Source organism: Lissotriton helveticus, chromosome 2_1, assembly GCF_964261635.1.
Source record: "Lissotriton helveticus chromosome 2_1, aLisHel1.1, whole genome shotgun sequence".
Taxonomy (NCBI): Eukaryota; Metazoa; Chordata; class Amphibia; order Caudata; family Salamandridae; genus Lissotriton; species Lissotriton helveticus.
This window is the reverse complement of record NC_136059.1, coordinates 1108380451-1108404008: the sequence shown is the minus strand read 5'-3', so window position 1 is coordinate 1108404008 and position 23558 is coordinate 1108380451. Positions and strand designations below refer to the sequence as shown.

The 23558-nt window shown below is 43.8% G+C and overlaps 1 protein-coding gene across 1 annotated transcript in view; it reads right to left on the bottom strand.

Annotated features, from left to right (window-relative positions):
- Nucleotides 1-22958, bottom strand: part of BRD10 (bromodomain containing 10) — a 428998-nt gene extending 406040 nt beyond the window's left edge. The window contains exon 1 of the mRNA XM_078675919.1: nucleotides 22367-22958. Coding sequence (XP_078532045.1) covers nucleotides 22367-22704 — 338 coding nt within the window. The 5' untranslated portion in view covers nucleotides 22705-22958. The remainder of the gene's footprint in view (nucleotides 1-22366) is intronic.
- Between the last annotated feature and the right edge of the window lie 600 nt (nucleotides 22959-23558).

Here is a 23558-nt window from a genome sequence, read left to right as displayed (position 1 = left end):
ACCTTGGACTCCCCTGGGTGTCTAGTTTTCAGAAATGTCGGGTAGTAGAAAGTTTGTGACTCCCTACAGATTCCTGGACTTTCCATCACAGAAATGGGAGAAAAATGTTTTTTTACTCAAAGCTTGATTTGCAAGGGATTCTGGGTAAAACAACTGGGTGAGAGCCACGCAAGTCACCCCATCCTTAGGAGTCTAGTTGTTAAAAAATGTACAGGTTTGCTAGGTTTCCCTAGGTGCCGGCTGAGCTACAGCCATAATCCACAGCTACCCAACTTTGCAAAAATATGTCAGTTTTGAATAGAATTGTGATGTATCCATGTTGTGTTTAGGGGCGTTTTCTATCACGGGCACTAGTCTTACCAATATAAGTGAGGTACCAATCTTATCAGAAGACTTAGGGGAATGCTGAATGGAAGGAAGTTGGTGACTCCCCGCAGAATCCAGAACTTTCCATCACAAAAATGTGTGAGAAATTGTGTTTTTTAGGCAAAGTTTGCAAGGGATTCTAACAACCTGTTAGAAGCCATGCCAATTACCCCACCCTGGATTCCATAGGAGTCTAGTTTAAAAAAAATGTACAGGTTTCCCTAGGTCCCTGCTGAGCTAGGGCCCAACATCCACAGCTACCCACTTTGCAAAAAAAAAAAAAAAAGGGATCTGTGTTGAGTGGAAAAATGTCATGAATCCATGTTGAGTTTTAGGCATTTCCCATTGCCTACCCGCACAAGTGAGGTGCCATTTTGATCAGAAGACATGTGGGAACAAAGGATAGTAGGATATTTATTATTACCAAATGGATGTCACTGCATTTGTGCCTTCCAAATGTAAGCCAGCATGTAAAAAAGGAGCTATTTTGAAAAATACCCTCTAAATCATATGCTCGTACAGGTACCCAAATATTCTGAGATGCACAAATAGACACTGCCCGTAAAACTCCATATCTTGTGCCCATTTCAGAAATACATAGATTATGATTACCTTGATACCTATTTTCCATTCCACATATTTCACCATATGAATTGGTCTATACTTAGTATACAATGAAAAAACACTGTACAGTGCCGTTGAATTGTTGGCTTTGGGTACCTCTGTTTTTTTTTGAGAACCTACAAGCCCTACATATCTCCGAAATCAAAAAAGTCTTGCAAAAGTAACAGTATACTGCTCTTGTAATTCAGCCACTGTGACAGAAAGTTACAGATGAAAACATTGTCACAAATGGCAGTTTGATTTTGTTTTCAATATTTCTCTATATTAAGTTAGTTTCTTTGGGAAAAATTGAGAAATCTACACATATGCCCCTTGTGGAATTTGGAATTTTGTCTACTTTTCAGAAATATACCGCTTTCCTGGATCACCCATGGATTTCATACTGGTTTCGACCACAAACTGGAAGTAGGTCGAAAGCACAAAAAATAGGAAAAATGGGCTAACTCTCAGAACAAGCATTGGCATAGCCAATAGGTCTAGCCTTTGGGGTGTTATAAGTGTTTAGACAGAGCTATTGGCTTTGTTAACATTTTTTAATATGTGTTGTAGAGCATTATGAATGTTGTGCAGCATGTTAGAAATGTATAAGTTATAATAAACAAAGTGTTATACCTATTTCTGTCACCTTAAATCTAAACCAAAAAACATTATACACATCTAAAGTATTGTACTAAAAACCAAATTTAATACAAAAAATGTGTTCCAGTTTATTTGTTTATGCAATGCTGTCAATTTTTCCTTGCTTGTTATAATTTTTGTTAGGTGTGGGATATAAACAACAGGAGAGTGGATGTTGAGAAATAGTATTTTAATTAGACAGGGGTAGTGGAGTTATTTGTGGAGAATTAATAGATGTCAAATGGTTATGCCGAACTGAAGTGGTGTGGAGTGTTGCTGAGGTAGTGGTGTGGAGTATTGCTGAGGTGGTTGTGAGTAGTGGTGGAGGTGATGCTCAGGTGATTCGGAATGATATTGAGGTGATGCTGAAGTGGTGGTGCGCTGGTTCCGAGGTGATGCTTATGTGATGCTGAATGATACATAGGTGGCACTGAGTGATGCAGAGGTGGTACTGAGTGATGCTGAGGTGGTACTGAGTAATGCGGATATGATGAGTTATGCTGATGTTGTGTAGCTGAACTGGTGATTATGTGGAGCCAAGTGATGTTGTTTTTGTTCTGTGTTGAGGTGTTGCTGTATTGATGCTGAAGTGGTGCTGCGTTGGTTCTGAATTGCTGCTGGTGTGGGGCTGTGCAGATGCTGAGCTGGTGTTGCACTGGTGGTGGTGGTTCACTAATGTGGAAGTGGTGCTGTGCTAATGCTGAGATTGTGCTGTGTTGATAATGAGGTTTTGCTGCAGTGCATCTGAGGTAGTTCTGTGCTGATGGTGACGTGTTGCTGCACTGGTGGTGGTAGTAGTGCACTGATGAGGTGTTAGTGCGTTGATGCTAATATTGTTATGTGGTGATAAGGTGCTTAGGTGGTGCTGTGCTGGTACTCAGGTGGTGTTGAGTGCTGCAGAGGTGCTGCTTAGTGATGCTGTGGTGGTAGTGAATGATACTTTGTTGGTGCTGTGTTTGTGTTTAAGTGATGCTTAGCGATTTAAGTCTGGTGCTGCGCTGGTGCTGAGGAGATGCTGCACTGGTGTTAATGTGGTGCTGCGTTAATGCTGAAATGGTGCTGCATTAGAGAATATTTGCTGCTGAGGTGGTGCTGCGCAAGTTCTCAGTTGGTGCTGTGCTAATTCTGTGGTGGGGTGAGTTGGTGCTGCATTGCTGCTATACTGATGTTGAGCTTGTGCTGTACTGGTGCTGAATGGTACTGTTTGGTACTGAGGTGGTGGTGTGATTGTGGAAGGTGGAAAGTGGTGCTTGTTGGTGCGGATTGATACTGATGTGGTGGCGAGTGATATTGAGGTGGTGGTGTGTGTGATGCTGAGGTGGTGCTGATTGATGGTAAGGTGGTGTTGACTGATGGTAAGGTGGTGTTGACTGATGGTAAGGTGGTGTTGAGTGATGCTGAGGTGGTGCTGACTGATGCCGAGTGATGTTTTGGTGATACAAACCCTAGGACCGGTTCCGGGCTTTTGCATTTTCACCCCGATTGGGACGGGTATGCCCAGACGTGGGTCCGTGCTCTCCATGCCACTGTAGTCACTGTAGTGGAGAAGTGTGGCTCACTGGTTAGAGGAGGCAGACCCGGACGCTGAGATCAGGCCCGGGACCAGGGTTCAATTCCCGACGTGGCAGGGTCTTGAGCCCAAAATGTCCACGGACTCGGTAATTCTCGCTTCGGTGCCTACTCGAATCACAGGTTCACACTCTGCAACTCTGGGCAATAGCTTGCTTAATCTCCACAACGGCCCCCTGCGGCGGGATGCCTGGCTTTCACCTTGGGGATACCCAGTAGAGGCTATCTCACAGGGAAAAACCAGGACGGGTTCCCAATGCAAAGCGCTTTGAGACCTGGCGGTGATATTGCGCTATATAAAAACCCATCCATCCATCCATCCATCCATCCTGGCTGATAAGGGCTCAAAGCCCAAAACCGGTCCTAGAATGCTTGTTTCCAGTCCAGGGAGGACCTGGCCTGGCAGTTCGGGCTGGACTGCTCCCATTGGGCGCAGGGTCAAGACTGATTTTCATATGGCTAGGTCTAAACTGGAATGGCAAGGCAAGCAAAAAAAAAAAGTGGATTCAGGCCCAGATCTCTGTACTGAATGCAAACATTGTTCTGCATTCTGTCCATCAATTTTCAGAAAAGGTGGGACATGCACTCGCCTTGGGCCAATTATGTGCTTTAATTTTTTAAAGCCACACGCAAAGGCCAATAGCATGTGTGGAAAATCAATCCCCACACGCACAACTTTGCAGAAAGTCTGTAGTGAATCCAAGAGGCCTTCTCCTAGACCAGCGCATGCGCTGCTGTGCTAGGCTCCACCTAAAAATGTCTTAACAGCTCTCCATGTTTCCAGGAGCTGAAAATCAAACCGTTCGTGTATGTCATTTTTATGAGAAAAAATTCCAGACTTTTATCCAGAGCACTTTTTTCCTATTTTCCTCAAACAACCCAAAATGTAGCTATATTTTGGCTATTTTCTCAGTCCCCTCAAGGGAAACCTACAAACCTTGAGTACCTTTAGAATCCCCAAGATGTTAGAAAATAAGGATGCAAATTTGGCGTGGATAGCTTATGTGGACAAAAATTTTGAGGCATACGCACAAACTACTGCTACTTTTTTAGGTCTCGCCTAGACGAAAGCAAAAAGCGAAGCTTTTTGCTGTCTAGCGAGACTACTTATGTCGCCACTTTCCAGGGATTCCGGGGAATGTGGACAGCACAGCAAACTGTCACGAGCGTCTCCTGCTGGAGATTGTACCTCGTGAGCGCGCACGTCGTCACTCACGCATGCGCACAAACCAAGGCATCCACACACTGCATATACACACACGCACCCCCCCTTAAACATACACACGCGCACACAGACAGACAGACGCACGCACAAACACACTCAAACAGACACACACACACGCACGCGTACACCCCACCCCCACTCACCCCTCCTCTCACTCAACTTACCTGTTCTGGCGGTGCACGGCGGCGGCTCCTTCTCCCGGGTGGCGGTAGCGCTTTGCGGGGCTCTCTCACGACATGAGAGCCCCGCCTTCCCCATGCGCCCGGCCGCTCTTCACCCGGTCCCCCATCTCGGGACCGGGACTCAATGCGGAGCCTTCGTGGCTCCTCGGGCAGCTCGCTCTGTCTCTCGGCGCGATGGGGCGGGACTTCCGGTTGGGGCCGCGCTGGCATTGGCCGGCTTCCCAACCGCTTCCGGGTCGTCGCGGGCAGCGCGGCGGCCCGGCACAGCCATGATGCGTATGTTTTTTACACGGTATACCGTCTCTCAATAAATCGGATCGGTCATTCCACCCCACTGAAACAACTGGCAAAATTAAAATGTTACTTTACTTTCGCCCTTCCCAGCCTCAGTGTACCTGCAAGACTCACGCCGGCGCTGCACGCTTCCCGTAGTGAGGATTCATTCCATGCGCAGATAGCCAGCAACAATTTTCGGATTGATATCCCCATAGACAGTAAGTTACCACGCTGCCCTGCCCGATAATTTGTTTTCACGCCCGGCACACCTCAGTGCTTGTTATAATTGGGGCCTGTTTTTATCCGTCAGTCCCATGGTGTCTTGCTAAGTACTAAAATGAATAAAGAAGTTGAAATAAAGTGCTTAGTTTCTGTTGTAACCAGCCTCTCCCTTCCATCGGCACGCTATCCCGTGTCCTGGCTCCCTTCGCTTCCACTAAGCCACACCCGAATTCCAGACAACACCTGTTTGTGTACGTTTTCAGCGTTATTCCAGTCAATGGCTTTCTGTGACTTTCTCCTATAGACTCCCAACAGATCTCCGATTGTACTTGAAATTATATTAAAACATGTTTTTAAATCAGTCATGATCACTCTTGTTGTCAGATAAAATTGAACTTACACCTCCCCCATAACTGCCAAGATTCCGGATTGCTTATGTGTGACGTTTTCATAGTTACAGTGTGCTTGAGTGACGTTCAGCTGCCAAATGTGTGACACTTAGAGTGACACTTTCTCGCGAGTAAAACCAAGCAATTTAGTACATGGAAAGCAATAAATATCAGAAATGACATACTTCTGAGCAATGAGTTATAAAAATAATTTGAAAATAATGCAGAACTCTTGAAATGGGACGTTAACACTTGTTTTTATTGAACTTGAAATGTCTGCACAGTTTTGTGCAGCCTATTTTATTTTGTGTGTAATACATTTAAAAAAATAAAAAATAAAGTTGTATTCACAGTGCTTTCAGTCACAGGCTGCGAATACATTTAAAAAAATAAAAAATAAAGTTGTATTCACAGTGCTTTCAGTCACAGGCTGCGACCGCCGCACTCTAATGCAGGAAGTCATTATTTCCTGCAGCGACAAACAAGACTCAGTTCTGAGTGTCTCTGGTTACACTAAACAATCTCTGCAGTGATTGTTTTAAGCAATTGAGGTAACAAAGCAGATTCCCCGCCTTCGGGGTGAACAGCAGGTGTGTTCCTTGGCAGTCCTTTTGCATTGATGTGCTTCCTGCATTGTTCTTAGACCTTCTTTTCCACCAGTATTACCCCACTCACCCACTTTTATTCTGTAGGTGGAGCAGACTTTCTGCCCATGTGTGATCCTCAGCAGGTCTGACTTGTGCAATGATTCGGAATTGTGATGCATTGATTTGTGCATTGGAGGAGGTTGGGTTTTCCACAAGGACTCCTAACTTCCGTAGTGGGGAACCTTCTGAAGTATTCTCAGTTAGAAGAGGTCAAATAAAGCGGTGGTCTCTCTACCCACTATTGTTTAACAAATGTATAGAGCTGAGTTCAATACCATTAACAGTTCATAAATTATACATTTATCGTGGTCGAACTGGCCTGTAGGGCAATCTGACAGTGTCCCGTGGGCTGTCTGACAGGTCAGTCGGCAGGTCGTTTTTTTGCCGGTTTGTTTGTTTGTTTTATGGACTAGTGTTATAACGACGATTCATGCGTATGCTCCTCAGCAATCCTGTAGTGAGTTTTTTTGTTGTTATGCTACAGTTGGAAGATAGCAAATGACCATTTTGGACTTGAGATTTAGAAATAACGTCTGCATAGCAATGTGCAGCTGCCAGGCACTTGCAAAAGCATAACTAACAAGCATTTGCAATGCAATAGGTCTTGCATTCACGAGAGTTTAAGCTATTGGCATTGTAAATGGCAATTCCTTGTAGTTATGTTTTAAAAAACAAATTATAAAAAAGGCATTGCCATTTACAATGCCAACAGCTCAAACTTACGTAAATGCGAGACCTATTGCATTGCAAATGCTTGTTTTTAATTGTTTCAGTTTTGAAATGCAAAGACAGGTACAGTGATCTGCTGAATTTGTAGCAATTGGAGGGAGTTGCAATCTGTAACCTGCCTAACAGTCATTCATTAGGCTGTTTGTTCTGCAACCCCTTCAAATAACTATTTTAGGAACCTGGCTGTGTGTGTGCTGAAAACCACCAAAGAGAGTGAACTTGTCTGCAAGATAAGCAGGGTGCTAGTTGTAATGGCTTCGTAAATGATGCACCTGGTTTTGAAGAGGGTGCAGTCTGGCAAGCAGAGCCATGAAGTTCATCAGTATGGAAATGAGATTATAATTAATGCCACCTCCCCCCACCTGGCTGCTTTACTTCAGAGTAACTCTGGCTGTTCATCTATGCGAAGACCTAAATGTATTTTCCAGAAAAAACAGAGACTCTGCCAAAACTGCTAAATGGGCAGGCTCCGAGTATGCTACACCCCTAAGGACATAGTTTCAGCTTTTTCTAGCAAAGCAGGAAAACAACTAACTCAAGGGCAAATAAGCAGATCTTTCTACAGACTGAGCTGCAGCATGGCTCTTATGTGAATAGGTGAGCGTATAAATGAATCACAGTATGAAATATATGTATGTATAATGTATTTCTATGGCACAAACCTAGCTAAAATGCAGCAGAGCGCTGTCAAGGTCAAAAGCAAGCTTAAAGTCGGGGAGTAATAGGAGAGGAAGCCGAACTGTGGACGATAAATGCATTACAACGTAGTGTTCTTGGGAGTCTTCACCTCTTCTTAAATTGGAGCAGCATTGGGACCATCCTGAAGAATATGAGGATGCGGTTCCTGATCCTGAGTGCAAATCAGAAATGGTCTATTGTCTTTTTTTTTTCTTTTTTTTTACCTTTTTATAGTTCTTAGTCTGCAGTCTTATGGTGTCCTAGCCGCAGGGGTTGTGAGAACCATCAGAGATGGCTAGCTTGTCTGCAACATAAGCAGAGGTCCTCGTGATGTCTTTGTCAAATATGCAGCTGATTATGGCGATGGTGCGTGCTAGCAAGGGGAGTCAAGGGCATTCCTTCAGAGTGGGAAGGGAGGAAATTAATCTTATAGAGTGTGAAACTGACCACCTCATGGAGGTACCGTCTCTGAAATATAATCAAGTGTTCAAGTCTTTATGGAAAGAATTGAGACTAGAAATGTCTCACTTAAAGGGGAAAGAGTGCTCCAATCCTTAGTCATGATAAAAAGAAACAAGCATTTGCAATGCAATAGGTCTTGCATGCGCGAGAGTTTAAGCTACTGGCATTGAAAATGAAAATGCCTTCTATTTACGTTTTAAAAACCAACACATAAATAAAAGTAATTGTCATTTACAATGGCAATAGCTCAAACTCTCGCAAATGTGAGAAATTTGCGACAGTGAAAGAGAGCATGGCGCGCTGGTAATACATAGAAGCGGCCGCCAATGCCGGCATCCCCTGAATACTGGGGTGGGGGAAGAGAGTAAAAGCACACATGGCGCACTGCTAATACATGGAAGCAGCTGCCATTGCTGAAGTCCTGCGAGTGCTGGGAGGAAGGTGGAGCAGGAGAAGCAAATGGGTGAGAGAGAGTGCAACTCAGAACAGTGAGGGAGAAGCACATGGGCGAGAAAGCAACACAGTGTAAGAAGCACACATGGGTGAGCGAATTACAAAAGGACTGTAGGGAGAAGCACACAGCCAAGGAAAGAGCAACCCGAGCACAACGGGGGGGGGGTATAGGAGAGAGAAAGACTGAAAACATATGCACTCTTGTGGGGTGCTTAAAGTAAAATAAAAAAGTTGCCCCTGAAAACTGACCAGTCTAAGGACACAAGTAATATGTGACAAGGTGGCTCAGTCTCATGTCAGACACCATTTCACTATTTTTAGACATTTTTAAAGTGCAGACCTAGCTCTGAGAGGAATAACTCCATTAGGAGAAGATTATTTCAAAATATATAAGAATATAATTATTATTATAAATACAAGAGGGCAGCAAGATAATCCTGAGAAGAGGTCAAAAGGGAGAGATGCGTCAATGCAGTTAATATGACTCTTTAGTGCAATGGATTTTAGGGACGTGCTATCACTCCTATTAAAGACACAGATTCCCAATGAGCTAGAGTCATATGGTCACTATATACAAGATGTAGCTACGGTTGCTCAGCTAGGTCCGATCCTTACACATTTTCAGAACAATACCTACTATACAAAGGATGTAATTTTTAGAGTCCTGGTATGTAAATTTATCTTGTATGGATAGCCTGAAAACGAGCCATGGTTCTGTTTCCCTGGGACTTACGTTGGACATCCCAGCCATAGATGAAAGGGTAGTTTAGATTCCATGGCTATTTGCTCATGGCACCAAAGACAATCAATATTAATAAGCTACGTTCATATTTAATTTAAATCTACTGTTCTTGAAACAACAGTTTTACAATTTCAAGTAATTTACGTGCCCTTTTTGACTCTCAAAAGGTCAGAAGGCTGGGTCGGGGGTCACTCACGTCAGCTGAAATGTGAATGACAGTGCCCTGATTATAATGACTGACTCTCCCTCCCCCCGCCCCCCCCCCCCATGCCATTTCAACAGAACCAGCCTGCCCCAAAATCTGATGATTTCTCTAAAGGCAGGTCAACCCTCGCACAAATCTGTCAAACAGCTGCAATGCCTGCTCAGTTATAGTAGCTCCCTTTTATTATACAAATTGGCCTCTATGTTGAAGCTAGTCTTCTATTCTTTGTCCTTTACAGAGGCCCCTCCCCACACCTTGTGTGACAACTTCTGTTCAGCGCTGTGAAGGCATGTACACACAGGACATGCACTCTGCATGAAATGTAATGCTGCCGGTGGAAGCTGTCTTCAGAAAATGAGATTAGATGTGTGTCAGTATTTAAGACTTACAAGTGTGCATTGACCTCTTAAAACATATATTTCTATTATCCTGAAAGTGAAGCCATGGACGGACTCCTCACATCAAACCTTATGGTTTACTTATCACTGGTGTGGGCCTGTCATAAGGTGTGCTGACCTGACGGCACAAAGTCATATGCAAATGAGCCGTAACCAAGTTAGCAGAGAACTGGTTTATCCTCAAAGCCCCATCGAGAACATGAGGCCACCCATAAGAATGGTGGGAAAGAGATTTATTTACATAATTGAGAACAGTTTGCATAATGTGACAGTCTTGCCATGTAATTGGCTCCAATCAGCTACGGGCCTTGTGGATCAAAGTAAAGCATTTATGGGTGTTACATTTTGGGAGAAACTTTAGCACTGGCAGAGAACAGTAATTGTGACATTTGGGGATGGAAGTGATGTTCTTATTTCCCTTCTTCTGAAATAAGATAAGCAAGGGATACAAGAATGTGCCTTTACCTTCCCTTGACTTGCAGATGCATATTTCACCAGATTCCAGCAACTGGAATACATTTGTACTCACCGGACCCTCAGAGCTCTCCCGTGCCGAAGTGAGAGCTCCGAGGGTCTGGTGAGTACAAGTGTATTCCATTGCTGGCCAGCGCCGGAAAGATTCCCAGGTCCTTCGTAGGCTAGCTGCTCCAGTACAAATTTTTTCTTTGCATTTTTGGACTTCTAGTCAGGAATTTATAATGACCTAAATAAGACTACGAGTCCCAGAATGCAAAGAAAACAAGCAAGGATAACAGCAACAACAACGGTCTCACGGAGGAAGCAGGAATTTAGTTCTAGTTGGTGAGGGGGGAGAAAGACGCGAGGGCGGCGGAGTGACATTAAGCAGTGACAGGTGGGTGGGGGGGTTGAGATAATGCTGGGCGCACAAGTTAATGTGAAAGCGGGCTGCCATGGGCTGCCTGGTAAGAGAAAAACTCATTAATTAAAACAGTGCTCACAGACTAACAGAGGTGTACTGTGTAACAACCGAAGTCAAAGGGCCTGTTGCCACAGGAGGTTACAAATGAAGACATGGCGGTACTAAGGAGAGACTAACAAGCCTACTAAGAAATCAGAAGCCAGCATTTACGAAGGACAATGACACAAACCAATGACAAATATGGGCGGAGAGTCTATTCCATACTCTACTACATTAAGTCTCGCACAGCAGCGCATGCGCACTGCCTCCAGACTTGACCTAAAAAGGACATAAGCACAGTCATGCATGCCTGATGGAAGACACCGTTATCATATTGGCAGGGCAAGTATACAGGTTATTAATGGACAAAACAATTGCAAATAAAATGTGATCCTGAATTTGTTAATCGCCTGTGGCAGATGCACACGACTTATAACAGAATCCTCATTTGCACCCAGTCAACCAATTAAGGCCCTGCAAGTGCCAGGAGATATGCTCACACTGAGTGAGACCCAGCACAGGGCATGCGTATGCTTTTGAATAATCTGCATACACGGAATAAGTTAGTTGGGGAAGCCCAAACAGAACAAATTAAACTGATCCTAACAAGAAGTGACATGGGGTTGTGCGACTGCTTTGTGCAACCCCAAATGCACTGATGGATGAAGCACTTGAAGAACAAGGTAGCAGATGGAAGAGAGCTTGGCTGCACAACGCCAGAAGAAAAGCTTGTTGTCAAAAAATGTTGCGAAGTTAAGACCCAGTTAATGGTGGTAGGAGTGGTCCAATTCAAACCGGCCATGTTCCCTCTAACCAAAAGGCAGTGAAGTAGAGATTTCAAAAACACACTTTTGAAAAGTGGATTGTAAACATTTTTCTTTTTAACCAGATTGATTCTAATTAGCAACTGTCATCAGCATAGCAGAAACAAACACTGTTTTCTAATTAATTGGTCCCAGAGTCTTGGATATATGTTGAAAAGTGCCATGGCACAAACGTTTCATGAATGTGGAGGTAGCGACATAGCTGGTTCTCCAACTGCGAGGAAAGAGTGAAACAATTGCATTACATAGTATCTCATCCACACCTCCAACAATCTTGAAATGAGGGGTTAGAGAGAGTGTGGAAAGAAGCAGAAAGATCCAACACCACCAGAGAAGCAGATTTATTTTACTCAAGTGTACTCTTGAGATCATTAATAACAAAATTAGAATCCCCACCAGTGGGGATGTAAGCAAAAGTCAATGGGCCGTTCACAGTAAATCTGACTTGAACAGCAACCCCTTCGGTCATTTTTGCAGGGGTATGACAATAAAGGGGACACAGCCAGATTTTGTTTATGGATAATAACAATTCCAAGTCCCACCTCTGTAGTTTGATGAACTCTGGGAATATTATAGCTTTCTGGAATACTGCGAGTCAGGTCAGGCCCAAGGATTCATGAAGGTATGTTTTGGTCAGGAAACCCATACCCAATTCAAGTACAATGCAAAAGATTTCCTGTCCAGAACGCACATTAAGCAATATGCACCAAAAGGACAAAGAAAGAGTCGATATAAAAATATAACAGCTATCAATGGCCATGGAGACACTAGCCATATGAGATGTGCTGGGGCACAGAGGCATAGATGCAACATGACTGGCAAAATGTTTCTTACCAACAATGAGAGTTAAAGGTCAGTTCTTGAATAGTAGATGCTGGTGGAAACTGCCTGGTCACATGCCCCATTCCTCGGCTAGTGGGCATCATGATGTGGGGCATGCATGACAAGCAAGCAGATAAAGCAGATGAGCTTGCCATAGGCACATACCATTTGTTTGCCCTACTCATCTGTTTGTTGGCAAATTATTACAAGAAGAGTTTGTTCCAGATTTCTTACAACAGACCATAGTCAACTATTAGGTAATTAAAAAAACACCCACAATATACCAATACTGGCAATGATCATGGCAAATCTAGTTTCACAAACGACAACAATAACTTGAAAGAAACACTGGCATCTCTCTGTCAATTCATCTCAAAGACGGAATGTTAGTGTTCTGATCCGTTTCTGGGATGATGCCCCCTGTTTCACAGCTAATCTTAAATGTTGTCCCAGCTTCAATGGGTAGCCAACAGAAGTCGCTTAGTACAGAAAAGGTGCGTTATAATTTCTTAATAGATATTTTTTTTTAATTGTGGGATGGAGAACAACCAACGTTGGCATACTTGCTAAACTGGTGTTTCCAAAGTCAACTCTCGAAACAATATACAGGGAGTTCTGAGGTGAGTGGGCTATTTGAAGGCTATGAATTTTGTAAGTGAGATAAGGTAATTTATTATATCTACAATATATTATATCTATAGAGCATGCAAAGTTTGTTATAACTATATAGTTCCTCTGGATCACCGATGTATGTTTACTTCCAGGTAGAAGAATCCATCTTGTGACCAAGTAAGCCTGGCCTGGCTTAGGAGAATAGATATTAGCTGCCATAATCTCCCTTTGCTATGTTCACATCCTTTGATTTCGGATGATTATGAAATTCAAGACAACCCTGAAGTCATCTAACTCCTTCACCGTAGCAGGGAGGGATTAGGCAGGATCTAGAAGAATGTGAATTATATTGCTAGTGAAGTTGGCTGTGTCTTGCTGACCACTTGTGGGATGTGGTCCTCCAAGAAAAGCCTAAAGATAGGAAAGGGTTAATTCTAGGCATCTGTGGGGCCACAGGAAAGGAAATTGTTGCTGTTCTCTATATACATACCAGATATGGAGAAGGAAAGCTCCTACAGTAGACTGTTCCCCTAGTTAATGATTTTCACTAGAGGCAAACAGAACCTCTACTTCTTCAGGGCTAGTACTGCTTACCACTTTTTTTTTATTAGAAGTTGCACGGGTAATGCAAATAGAAGTAGGAGCATCTTTGTTGTGTCACTCTCAAGAATACCAGGTATCAAGAGTATTAGATGTTTAACCTTTGTATCGGGAGGCTATTATTGGCCCTGATAAAAGAATACATTTACAATAAAAATAACGAATATTTTCTTCAAAACCGATGTGTGTTGACTGCATATATGAACAACAGTCCTGTGACAAAGGCTGGCTGCAAACGTTCTTACTATTTTGTAGCATGGCAGAGAAAGTTAGACCCTTCATAAACTAAAGTAACAACAAAGACACATAGATGATTTTCACTCCTGAGGAATCCCCTAATTAGTAATACTCTTCTTCCATTGAGCCAGGGAGAGATTAAAGTTTTAATAGCGACCAACTGGTTTTAGTTCAACAAGGACAAAACAGAGTTTAATTTGTTTGAGAAATAGGGCTTGATGGCTAACTTAAAGGTAAGGGCAACATTCCACCTCAAGTTCAACTAACAAAATTCCCTTGCCACCAAGATAAAAATGAATATGAACATGCACATGTGAATCTGAATCAGGTCAGAATCGAAAGACGTGGAGGGTTAGACTCCTCTGACAAAATGGCAGTTGGCAAAGAGGCTTCACTGCCGACCAGTGAATAGATAAGTGCATGTAAGGGACTATGGGGGCTGTTGAGAATGCAGCCTTTTCACCAGGGACTCTGAATGAGGAGCGATGCTGTGGAAAACTGAGAAATGAATGATTACCCTTGCAGTTTTAGTCATCGGCTCATGGCAATAGGAAGTGGTGGCCATATTGATAGATATTAAAAAGGCTACTGCATTATGGCTGGAAGGAAAGCCTAAAGATAGGAAAGGGTTAAGTCTAGGCATCTGTGGGGCCACAGGAAAGGAAATTGTTGCTGTTCTCTATATACATACCAGATATGGGGAAGGAAAGCTCCTACAGTAGACTGTTCTCCTAGTTGATGATTTTCACTAGAGGCAAACAGAACCTCTACTTCTTCAGGGCTAATACATATGTATAAAAACACCCTATATGACAGGGTTAAGTACTTAATCGTGTTTTACATGACGGACCTACTAAATTGCAATCTGTTGTAATTGATTCACTTTTTTTTTTTTAAAGCACATGATCTTGAGCTCCAGTTGTTAACATTATACATTTTAGAGAGGCTAATGAATGGTTCACAGACTTTGGTTTGAAAGAGTGTGAAGGCATGTATCACTTCATAAATGTAATTATTTTTTAATACATGAATAAGCAATGAAACATGATTTGTCATATGGGATGAATTTAGGCATATTTTCTAGCCTTCAGAAAGTCCAGGCTAAGATGCCAGACAAAACGCACTTTGGAACAAAAATAAAGGGCATCGAATGGAATATACGAAACTGAACAACAATCTGTCATTGTTCTTATGTGTGCGTGCGAGAATTAATTTTATTGTACATTATCTGAGCTTAGGGAGAAATTGTGAGGTTGCTCCCTTCTCTTGCTTTACCACCTTGAGAATTTAGCATAGTTAATTTAAAGATACGTTGGGAGAAAGTTTGCACTGACAACTCTGTCAACATAGTCATTTAGTGTGCAAACACATTCTAGGCAGAGACTTTAAAGCAACAATTAATCCTGAGGAGGATCCGTCTACATTCATTACTTACTACAAACACCTTCCACAATCCCCTTCAGGCACAGACTCTGGGGCCGATTAGGATGGCGGTTTTTCCGCATCCTCCGGGCCGGCGGAAGTGTCCGCCGGCCTGGAGGATGCGGAAAAACCGCAGCGGAGACTCCAAAGACCCACCGCCAAATTAGGATGGCTGGTGGGTCTGATAATCTGTCCGCCGCTTTTCCGCCGCGGTCGGAAGGCGACCGCGGCGGAAAAGCACTAACATGTCTGGCGGTGTCTATCAGACACCGCCAGGCATATTAGGATGTCTGTAAATATATGCTTTTCCGCGGCGGCTTTACCGCCGTGGAAATGCATACGGACCTTCACTTCGGGGGCCCGTTGCGGGCCCCCTGGGTGAAGGTGGGGTGGGGGGTGCACATGGGGGGTACCTATGGTACCCCCCTGCAGTTGCGTGCACAATGCAGCAGGCACCGCGCGGTGCCTGCCGCTTTGTGCACGCAAATGCTGTGCATGGATTTTTTACATTGCGGCGGGTGCAGCTTGAAGCTGCACCCGCCGCAATGTTAGAGATAGAGGATGTGACCGCCACCCTGGCGGTCACATCCTAATTTGATCGGAGGGAACGCCGCAGCCCATGCGGACGTTCCCTCCTCCTCAGGGGTCGCGGACGGACTCAAGTCCGTCCGCGATCCTAATCGACCCCAATGTGAGGATTCGAGAGACCTGGAAAGCACATACTTTTTACTCAAATAGCACTAAACTATGTTTTCGAAAAGCAGTTTTTTTTTCTTTTTTCAAGGACAGCTGTTCACAAGGCATCCACCAGTGTAGTCCTAGGGGTACATGCTCTGTCAGATCATACTCAGTAACATTAGGACAAAGCAACATGACAGTGGCAACCCCAAAACATGCCACTGAAGGCTAAATGGTGTAGCACTTCGAGTCACAGTCCAACTGAAAACATTACAGAGAGTAACACGTTATTTCAAAAGGAATGGTACTGCGGAGATTTCCTGGGACATTTTGTAGAATGTTGCAATAGCCGTGATCAGGAAGGACCTTGTTGCCCACCTCATAGCACTAATTAGGTCAGCTAAAACGAAGCGTGAGAACCTAGAAAAAACTGCTTCTACATGAAAAACGCACACAAAAACCTGCAGGGCATGTAGGGAACCAAAGAAGGCAGGTGTAAATTAAAAGATTTATCAAAGGGAGGTGCAACGCGTAAACTGCTATGTACGAAATAGTTATACTGTGACATGGAGAGAAAGAGGATAGGTTCACAAGGTGAGAGCGACACTGGTAGGTAGACATGCACAAAGTCAGAGGTCAAGGTGGGATGCTGCATACGAGCACAGAAGATGAGTTTAAGATACTAAGTGAATATTACACATACATCAAGGTTAATACTGGAATCACAAAGCACAAATGAAATACTTAAAAGACATACACTTCCCCACCCTAAATACAGATGTATTTGCTAACATGGACAACCCCCATTAACATCTTGAACACAGTCACGTGTACAACAGGTGATGAAATGCTGGAGCAGGAAAGCCTCACAAAATCATTTTTCGAGACATTGCCCACTCTACATCTAACCCTGCTTACGAAGAAATCGAATTCATTCCCTGTTATGAAAGGTCACGTATGATAGCATCCTCACTACTACCGACCATTGCAAAACCAGACAAAGACCCCAAATTGTGTAGCTCCAACCACCCATTTCACTAATAAGGTGGGATGCAAATTTCAATATTATGGTCTTTATCATTAGACATGAAGAGATGTGGCCAGATATTCTCTCCCCTTGCCAATCAGGCTTTAAATAGGAGACAAGCATGCATTCTCAGTTTATAGCGATCAAGAGATGAAATACCAATGATCCTTCTTATGGTATATGCAGAGTAGCTGGGGCCCCTCTTACTGTCATTGGGGTGGATCCAGCATTTGTTTCATTTTTGGTGGCCCTATATAGGGAAATGTAGTCTGTTAGATTTACAAATGAGGGTGTGTGCACGAAGACTTCTCCTATCACCCATGGAGTATATGACAAGGTTGTATCCTCCTGGCCCCATTTTTGTTTCCCATCAACAGTCTGGAAATAGCACTAATGGAAGCCCAGGGTGACCCTCCCAAGTTGGATTTGCGGATAATACCAGTAATCTTTTATGCGGACAATCCCCTTCTTATTTCAGGAAAGGCATTTGGCATCCAACTCCTCGTAGATTCTTATGCAATTTTTATGGAGGGCTTAGATTTGTGGGTAAATTCAGCAAATTCTTATACAATGAAGCTGGGGTCAACTCTGTTAAAACTAGTCAGAACTGACAAGGTGGGCTCTTAATTTCCTGACCATCCTCTTTGATGACAAATCCTCCTGGCGTCCTTTCCATTATTCAAAGAAGTTTTCTCTTCCCAGGTGTGTTGGAGCAGTAATGGATCTTAGCCTACGGATTGGTAGACAATCTATGAACGCCCTGATCCAGATGTATATGGCCAAGTGCTTTTCAGCGGTCAGTTATGGCAGTGATATTTGGGGGTATCGGGATTGTGAACTCATACAACTGGAAGAAAGCAAGTTCCTGATGCGGCTGCTGGGCGTTCCACTGAGTAACTCCACATTTGCTGTCCATGGGGAACTTAGTATTAGTTATATTTCAGACCTTCTCAAACTTTGGTCTTTATTAAATTGGATCTCTATCTGGTATAAGAGATTACCCATATTGAATTGAATAATCATTCAGGACTGCCTTCTCCTAAGAAAACCATAAGGCTATCTCATGGTTGAATTATATAAAGTCTGCCTTCTTAGCCCTGGGTCATCCCAACCTTTTTTATGCACCCAGAAGGATAACTAAAGAAGACTGCCAGTGGGTTGAACAAAATGTTCTATTGCGGGACATCAGCTACCCACGAGGACATTGAGTTTCGTGAACTGTTGGTTCTGGCTTATTGCCTGATCCAGACAGCCAGCTCTCGGGAGCCTTACCTACCCTGGATGAACAATATTTATCATCGAACATCTTTATCCAGGTTTAGGTTGAATGTGTTCCTGCCACTGGTTAGTTTTCCTACAGGACAGGTGACAGGTAGCCATGTAGGCCCTTGCCGGTGTGATGGTTCCTGAGGGCAGTGGTTTGACCATGTTGTCATGTTTTGCAATTATTACACTTTGCCAAGGGAAAAAAATCTGATTCCAGTACTGAAGGAGGCTACATTTACTCAAGTGAGACCAGCCATGCTTTTCCTTTCCATGCTGGGGAATGTTCACATATGTTTACCTATGGGCTACTTTTTGAGCATAGTGGTAAAAATTCGAGGTGCTGTGCCATCATGCTTTCGATGTTTTTAACCCTTTCGCTGTGGCGGCAATTCCGCCGCAGCGCTAAGGGGGTGGGGGGGCCGCGCGGCGCTCCGACGCTGGTGACGGAACCGCTCTGTCACGCCCCTCGGGTGGGCTGTGCTTGTCAAGGAGCTGTTCCGTCACGGCTCCGCCCGCTCAATAGAACGCGCCGCGCAGGCACGGCGGCCGGGCCGTGACGGAACCGCTCCGTCACCAGCACAGCTCACCCGAGGGGGGTGACGGATCGGTTCCGTCACCAGCGTGGGAGGGGTTAAAGAATGTATTTTGTGCTTATTGGAAATTGTACATATTGGATTATCTGGTACCAGCTGATAGGTTGATTCACTTTTTATATACATTTTGTATTGCGAATAATGTATACATTATATTTGTGGTTTTAATATCTTTTATGGTTATTTACTTAACCAAATAAAGAAATGTTGTTCTTCTATATGCAGAGTAGGCATTAAACACAGTGGGCTGAAACGTTCTCCAAAAGGTACTAGAGGAAGCGAGATGAGGTTCAAAAAAATCATTCTTTTATCAGGTTCACTTATGGTCTACCGAATACAAAGATTAAACCCTTATTCTCTTGAATCCAAGTATTCTTGTTAAGGACAAAACAACGATGTAACTTAACTCAATTTCTATTTGCGTTAACAGTGAAACTTCTAATTTAAAAAATATGTGCCAAGCAGTGTGTTGGAGGCCTGTACACCACAAGTGGTCAGTAAGAGACAGTCAAGTTCATTGACAATATAATTTGCATTCTTATTGATCCTGCCTTATCCCTCCCTGCTACGACATAGAAGTTAAATGACCTTGGGATTGTCCTGGATTTCATAATCATCCAAAGTCAAAGGATATGACGTAACATGAGATAACGGCAGTCAAGATCTAGTCACCACATCCAGACTCACTTGGTCACAAGACGTTTGGCCTGCAGGATTCAATACTTGCTTTCTCAACTTGCCAGAAAGTTATAACAAAAACAATCTGCATCTTCTGTTAATTACTTATTAGCCTTCATAACATCACCAACATACAACCTCTAACAAAGACTTCTGCTATGTAGAACGAACAAGTGTATAAAAAAAATATTCAAAGCATCCGTGTCCTTTCAACGCTTTTCTTTGGCATGCCCTACTTCACACATGTCAATGCTGTCAAAATAAAACATGTACAAAACAGTCCATCTTTCTTGAACATTCACTAGGCACGAGGAGCAATTCTGCTGCAAGGGAGATGCAACTGGCATTTGAGACATTTGGATTGTTAAATAGTAAATATCAGTCTAGTGACAGTAATACTGTCCAAATTATGGTGACTCGGACTGCAGGATAAGTTATTTAGCACATTGGAAAATACCATAGATATGCAAGTAAAGAATTTGTGTTGTTCCAGCAAAATAATAAATAGTGCAGTTTTCAACTTAACCTCTATTTCTAAATTCAACACAAGCATTTGGGTTGCACTCATACCCTTTTAAAAGTGCACATTTAGCGTTATATCATAGTACTCTTAGTTACCATGAAATGCAGGGAAATCAAAGCTACAACATCAAATTTCAACTTCCAGTGAAAGTGGAGATGTCAACCAACTTGTTTGATATACAATCAATAGGTTGACATTACGTTGCAAGGTATCACATGAATTATAGGATTCAAATATGTGGATTCAATGGTTAGAGTGGCAGACCCTGATGCAGAGGTCTGGCCCGGGACAAGGGTTCAATTCCCGCCTCGGCGGCTCTTGGACTCAATTTCCCCGGACCTGATAATTCTCGCCTCGGTGCCTAGTCTAATCATGGGTCCCACTCTGTGACTCTGGGCAATAGCTTGCTTAATCTCCACAACGGCCCCAGCAGCGCTTGGATGCCTGGCTTCACCTTGGGGGCGCCCAAGGGTGGACATTTTCACAGAAAAGCCAGGATGGGTTCCACAGCGGTATGAATACAGCGCTACGAGACCTCTGGGTAGAAGTGCGCTATATAAATACAAACACATTTACATTTACAAATCAGGCCTTGAAACAGTGTGCTTATCCCTGGAAGCATATTTTGACTGAAGAACCATAGGTCAGTGCAATATGAAATGTTACATGATGGAGTAAAATTTCTGTTGAAAAGTATCGTAAAAAAAGTAGAATAAGTAATGTACGAAGATCACTCGACATCTCAGGGTGAAACAATTGCACACGTTCAAACTTACATGGAGCTTCGTAATCCCAACTGAGTTTGCACCTGTTACAGTGATAACGTGATAAGTGATAATGAAAATAAATTCTCAGGTGAAGCACAATGGGCAGAAGACTGCCCAAAATAGGTAAGGATTCAGTACATCAAGCCATGAACAGTTCATGCGAACAGTTCACGCTGCAAAGCTGTTATGGAGTGTCTAATGTTATTACAGTGTGCCCACTGATTTACCCCAAAATGCGAAATCTCGAGGCACAATAAGACACTTATGTCGCTACTGGCTTGTGGCATACCTTCATGCAAGATCGCCTGGGCTGCGTCCTCAATCATTGCAGCAACTCTTAAAAGACTAGTCGCTAGATTAGAGCAACCTGTAGAACAGAACAGGAAACATCCAAGTACCCATCACTCTCCCATGGCTCGTACGCCTCCGTATGCAAATGCTTCTTTCTCTTCAGCGTTCTAGTGACTTTATTTACCCCCAAATGCTGGGTCACTGTACGACAACAACAAGATTTATTAATTTTTGCTTGTTTTTCTAACGAGAAAACTAATCGTTTCCAAGGCATTACACTTCACTCTGAACGAGCAGATTTCTGTCATTTTCCTTAGTTTCTTCTATATACGCGTATGTATTTTTTGCATAGTATGGCTGACGTTAAAAGTTTATTTATTGCTAAGTTCTCATCTTAAACACGTCTGCACAAATAAAATCACCCGACTTTACAAAGAAACCAAGCGTGAATGTGTATTCTGGCAATACCAATGCATGATTACAAAATTCGATCTCCATTTGCTTTAAACAGTACTATCCAACGCATCTAACTCTACTAACTCAAACTCATCCTCACTCATCTGGTGCAAGGATGTTACACTTACCAATAATTTATTCAAATTATGTATTTTTTTTTTAAGTATTTGAAACAATTGTACGTCCCCGAGCCGTACCAAATGAGCTCATGATCTTCGCTTCACCTACTGCCCCGGTATACCTCCCGCAAATCTTCCGGATCCGATCAAACATAACCAATGTATTTCCTTTTAAACTGTGAAGAACACATGTTCCAAGACAATATGGCAAGACCTTGCATTCCGTTAACTGGAAACTTAAAAAACACAGCGATATCCAGAGCCCTTAAACTGCCACTTTCCTTGTCTGCTGCCGGTTATGTACAATGAAATCGCATCATGTTTGCAGCTACGTGAACTACAAAGAGAAAGGGATGGAGGGCTGGAGAATGGATAAAAGGGTAATTACAATATACAGGTGGGACAAATACTTAAAATGTGGAGTAGACACGTAGAAGGTCAGGTGGTATGGAGCGTGAGAAGGGCTGAGGCGGTTTGCAACACGATGGAAGTGCAGATAGCAGCTTCAGTAAGCAGTGGAAGAACTGATGGAGGCAGCAAAGAACGGTTGAACTGATAGACAAAGGAACGGGTTGGGATATGCGCTTCTGCATAACGATAAAGAGAATGTAGATGGACCGGGTGGGTGTGTGCAGGCAAAGATCAATACACTGTTAACTGGATTTGCGAGCAGATGGCACAGTGAGTGGCATGAACAGAGAGTATGCGGGATGGGTCACAGCCGTCTATGAAAAGTGGGACTCTCACCGGGACAGGAGAGACAACTTCTGCTCCAGCATGCCCTCCAGCCGCTGGGCCTGCCTGGACATCCAGTGCTCCACACCTTTTCGTCTGTAGCAGCCCTCCAGCATGAGCCTGAAGTCGGCTACGAAGTCGCCCAGGTCCTGATAGCGCCCCTGACGGAAGCCCTCCTCCATGGCCAGCAGTCCTGGTTCTTCCTCTGTCTCCCCCTGTAGAAAGGCCGCTACCAGGGACCGGTTCTTCTCCAGCAATAAGTCCCTCAAGATGCACATCCCCTGGCGCAGCTCGGGGCTCAGAGCCTGCTCCCAGCCCGGCGCCTCGGACCCCGTCTCCTCCTCCTCCATGGGCCCCGTCGCGGCGCCGCGCCGACGGGGGTTTAGGGCCGGCCGGCCATGGCCCGGACTCCTAGCTCGCAGGGCTTTCTAATTACCCGGTATCCGCTTCTGGGTCCGGTACTAAGGGAGGGGGGTGGGGTAAAATCAATGGGGCCACGGCAGGTAGGGGGCAGCGACAGGGCACGCATGCGCCGATGGCTCGTCCCGGCACCGCTCACCTCGGCGGCCCTACAGTGCTTTCTGCCAGTCCGTTCTCTATGTCTACAGCCACTGAGGGAAGGAGACGCTTGGGGAGAAAGTGAGGAGATAGAATTCGGACAAACAGAATGAACACAAAGGAGAGGGCTAAGCGAGGACCTGTAAAGCTACGCGTCTACATGACAGACAACGCTTGCCAAACGACGACAGCCGCGCCACAAAAGTAAAACTAGAACCCTTGATCCAGTTAAAGCGCCCTAACCTTTTATGCTTTACTATTCTCAAGTACTTAAGAATAAAGCGCATCTTTCTCTCCGGAAGAAAAAGCTAATGAAATGTGCGTTTGTTTTGCTAATCCACTGGCTTCTTTCAGGAATAGTAAAAAAAAATCGCTTTTGACATTGAATATCATAAATACAGATTTGTTTTGCTTCTTCTGCCAAAACACTCGCTCACGGTGAGGCAGAAACCGCACAGCTTCAACATGGCCGCTGTATTCACTTTATTGAACGCTATATTTTCTACGGTGTGCTTATTGCTACCTGACAAATAGTAGTTAAAAGAGGAGCAGCAGGAGTTCGGGATGCTTCGTAGATATACAGATATTTCGTATACTACCGTCTTTTTTAGATTGGTTAATAGTAAACTGTTAATAAATTATGTCA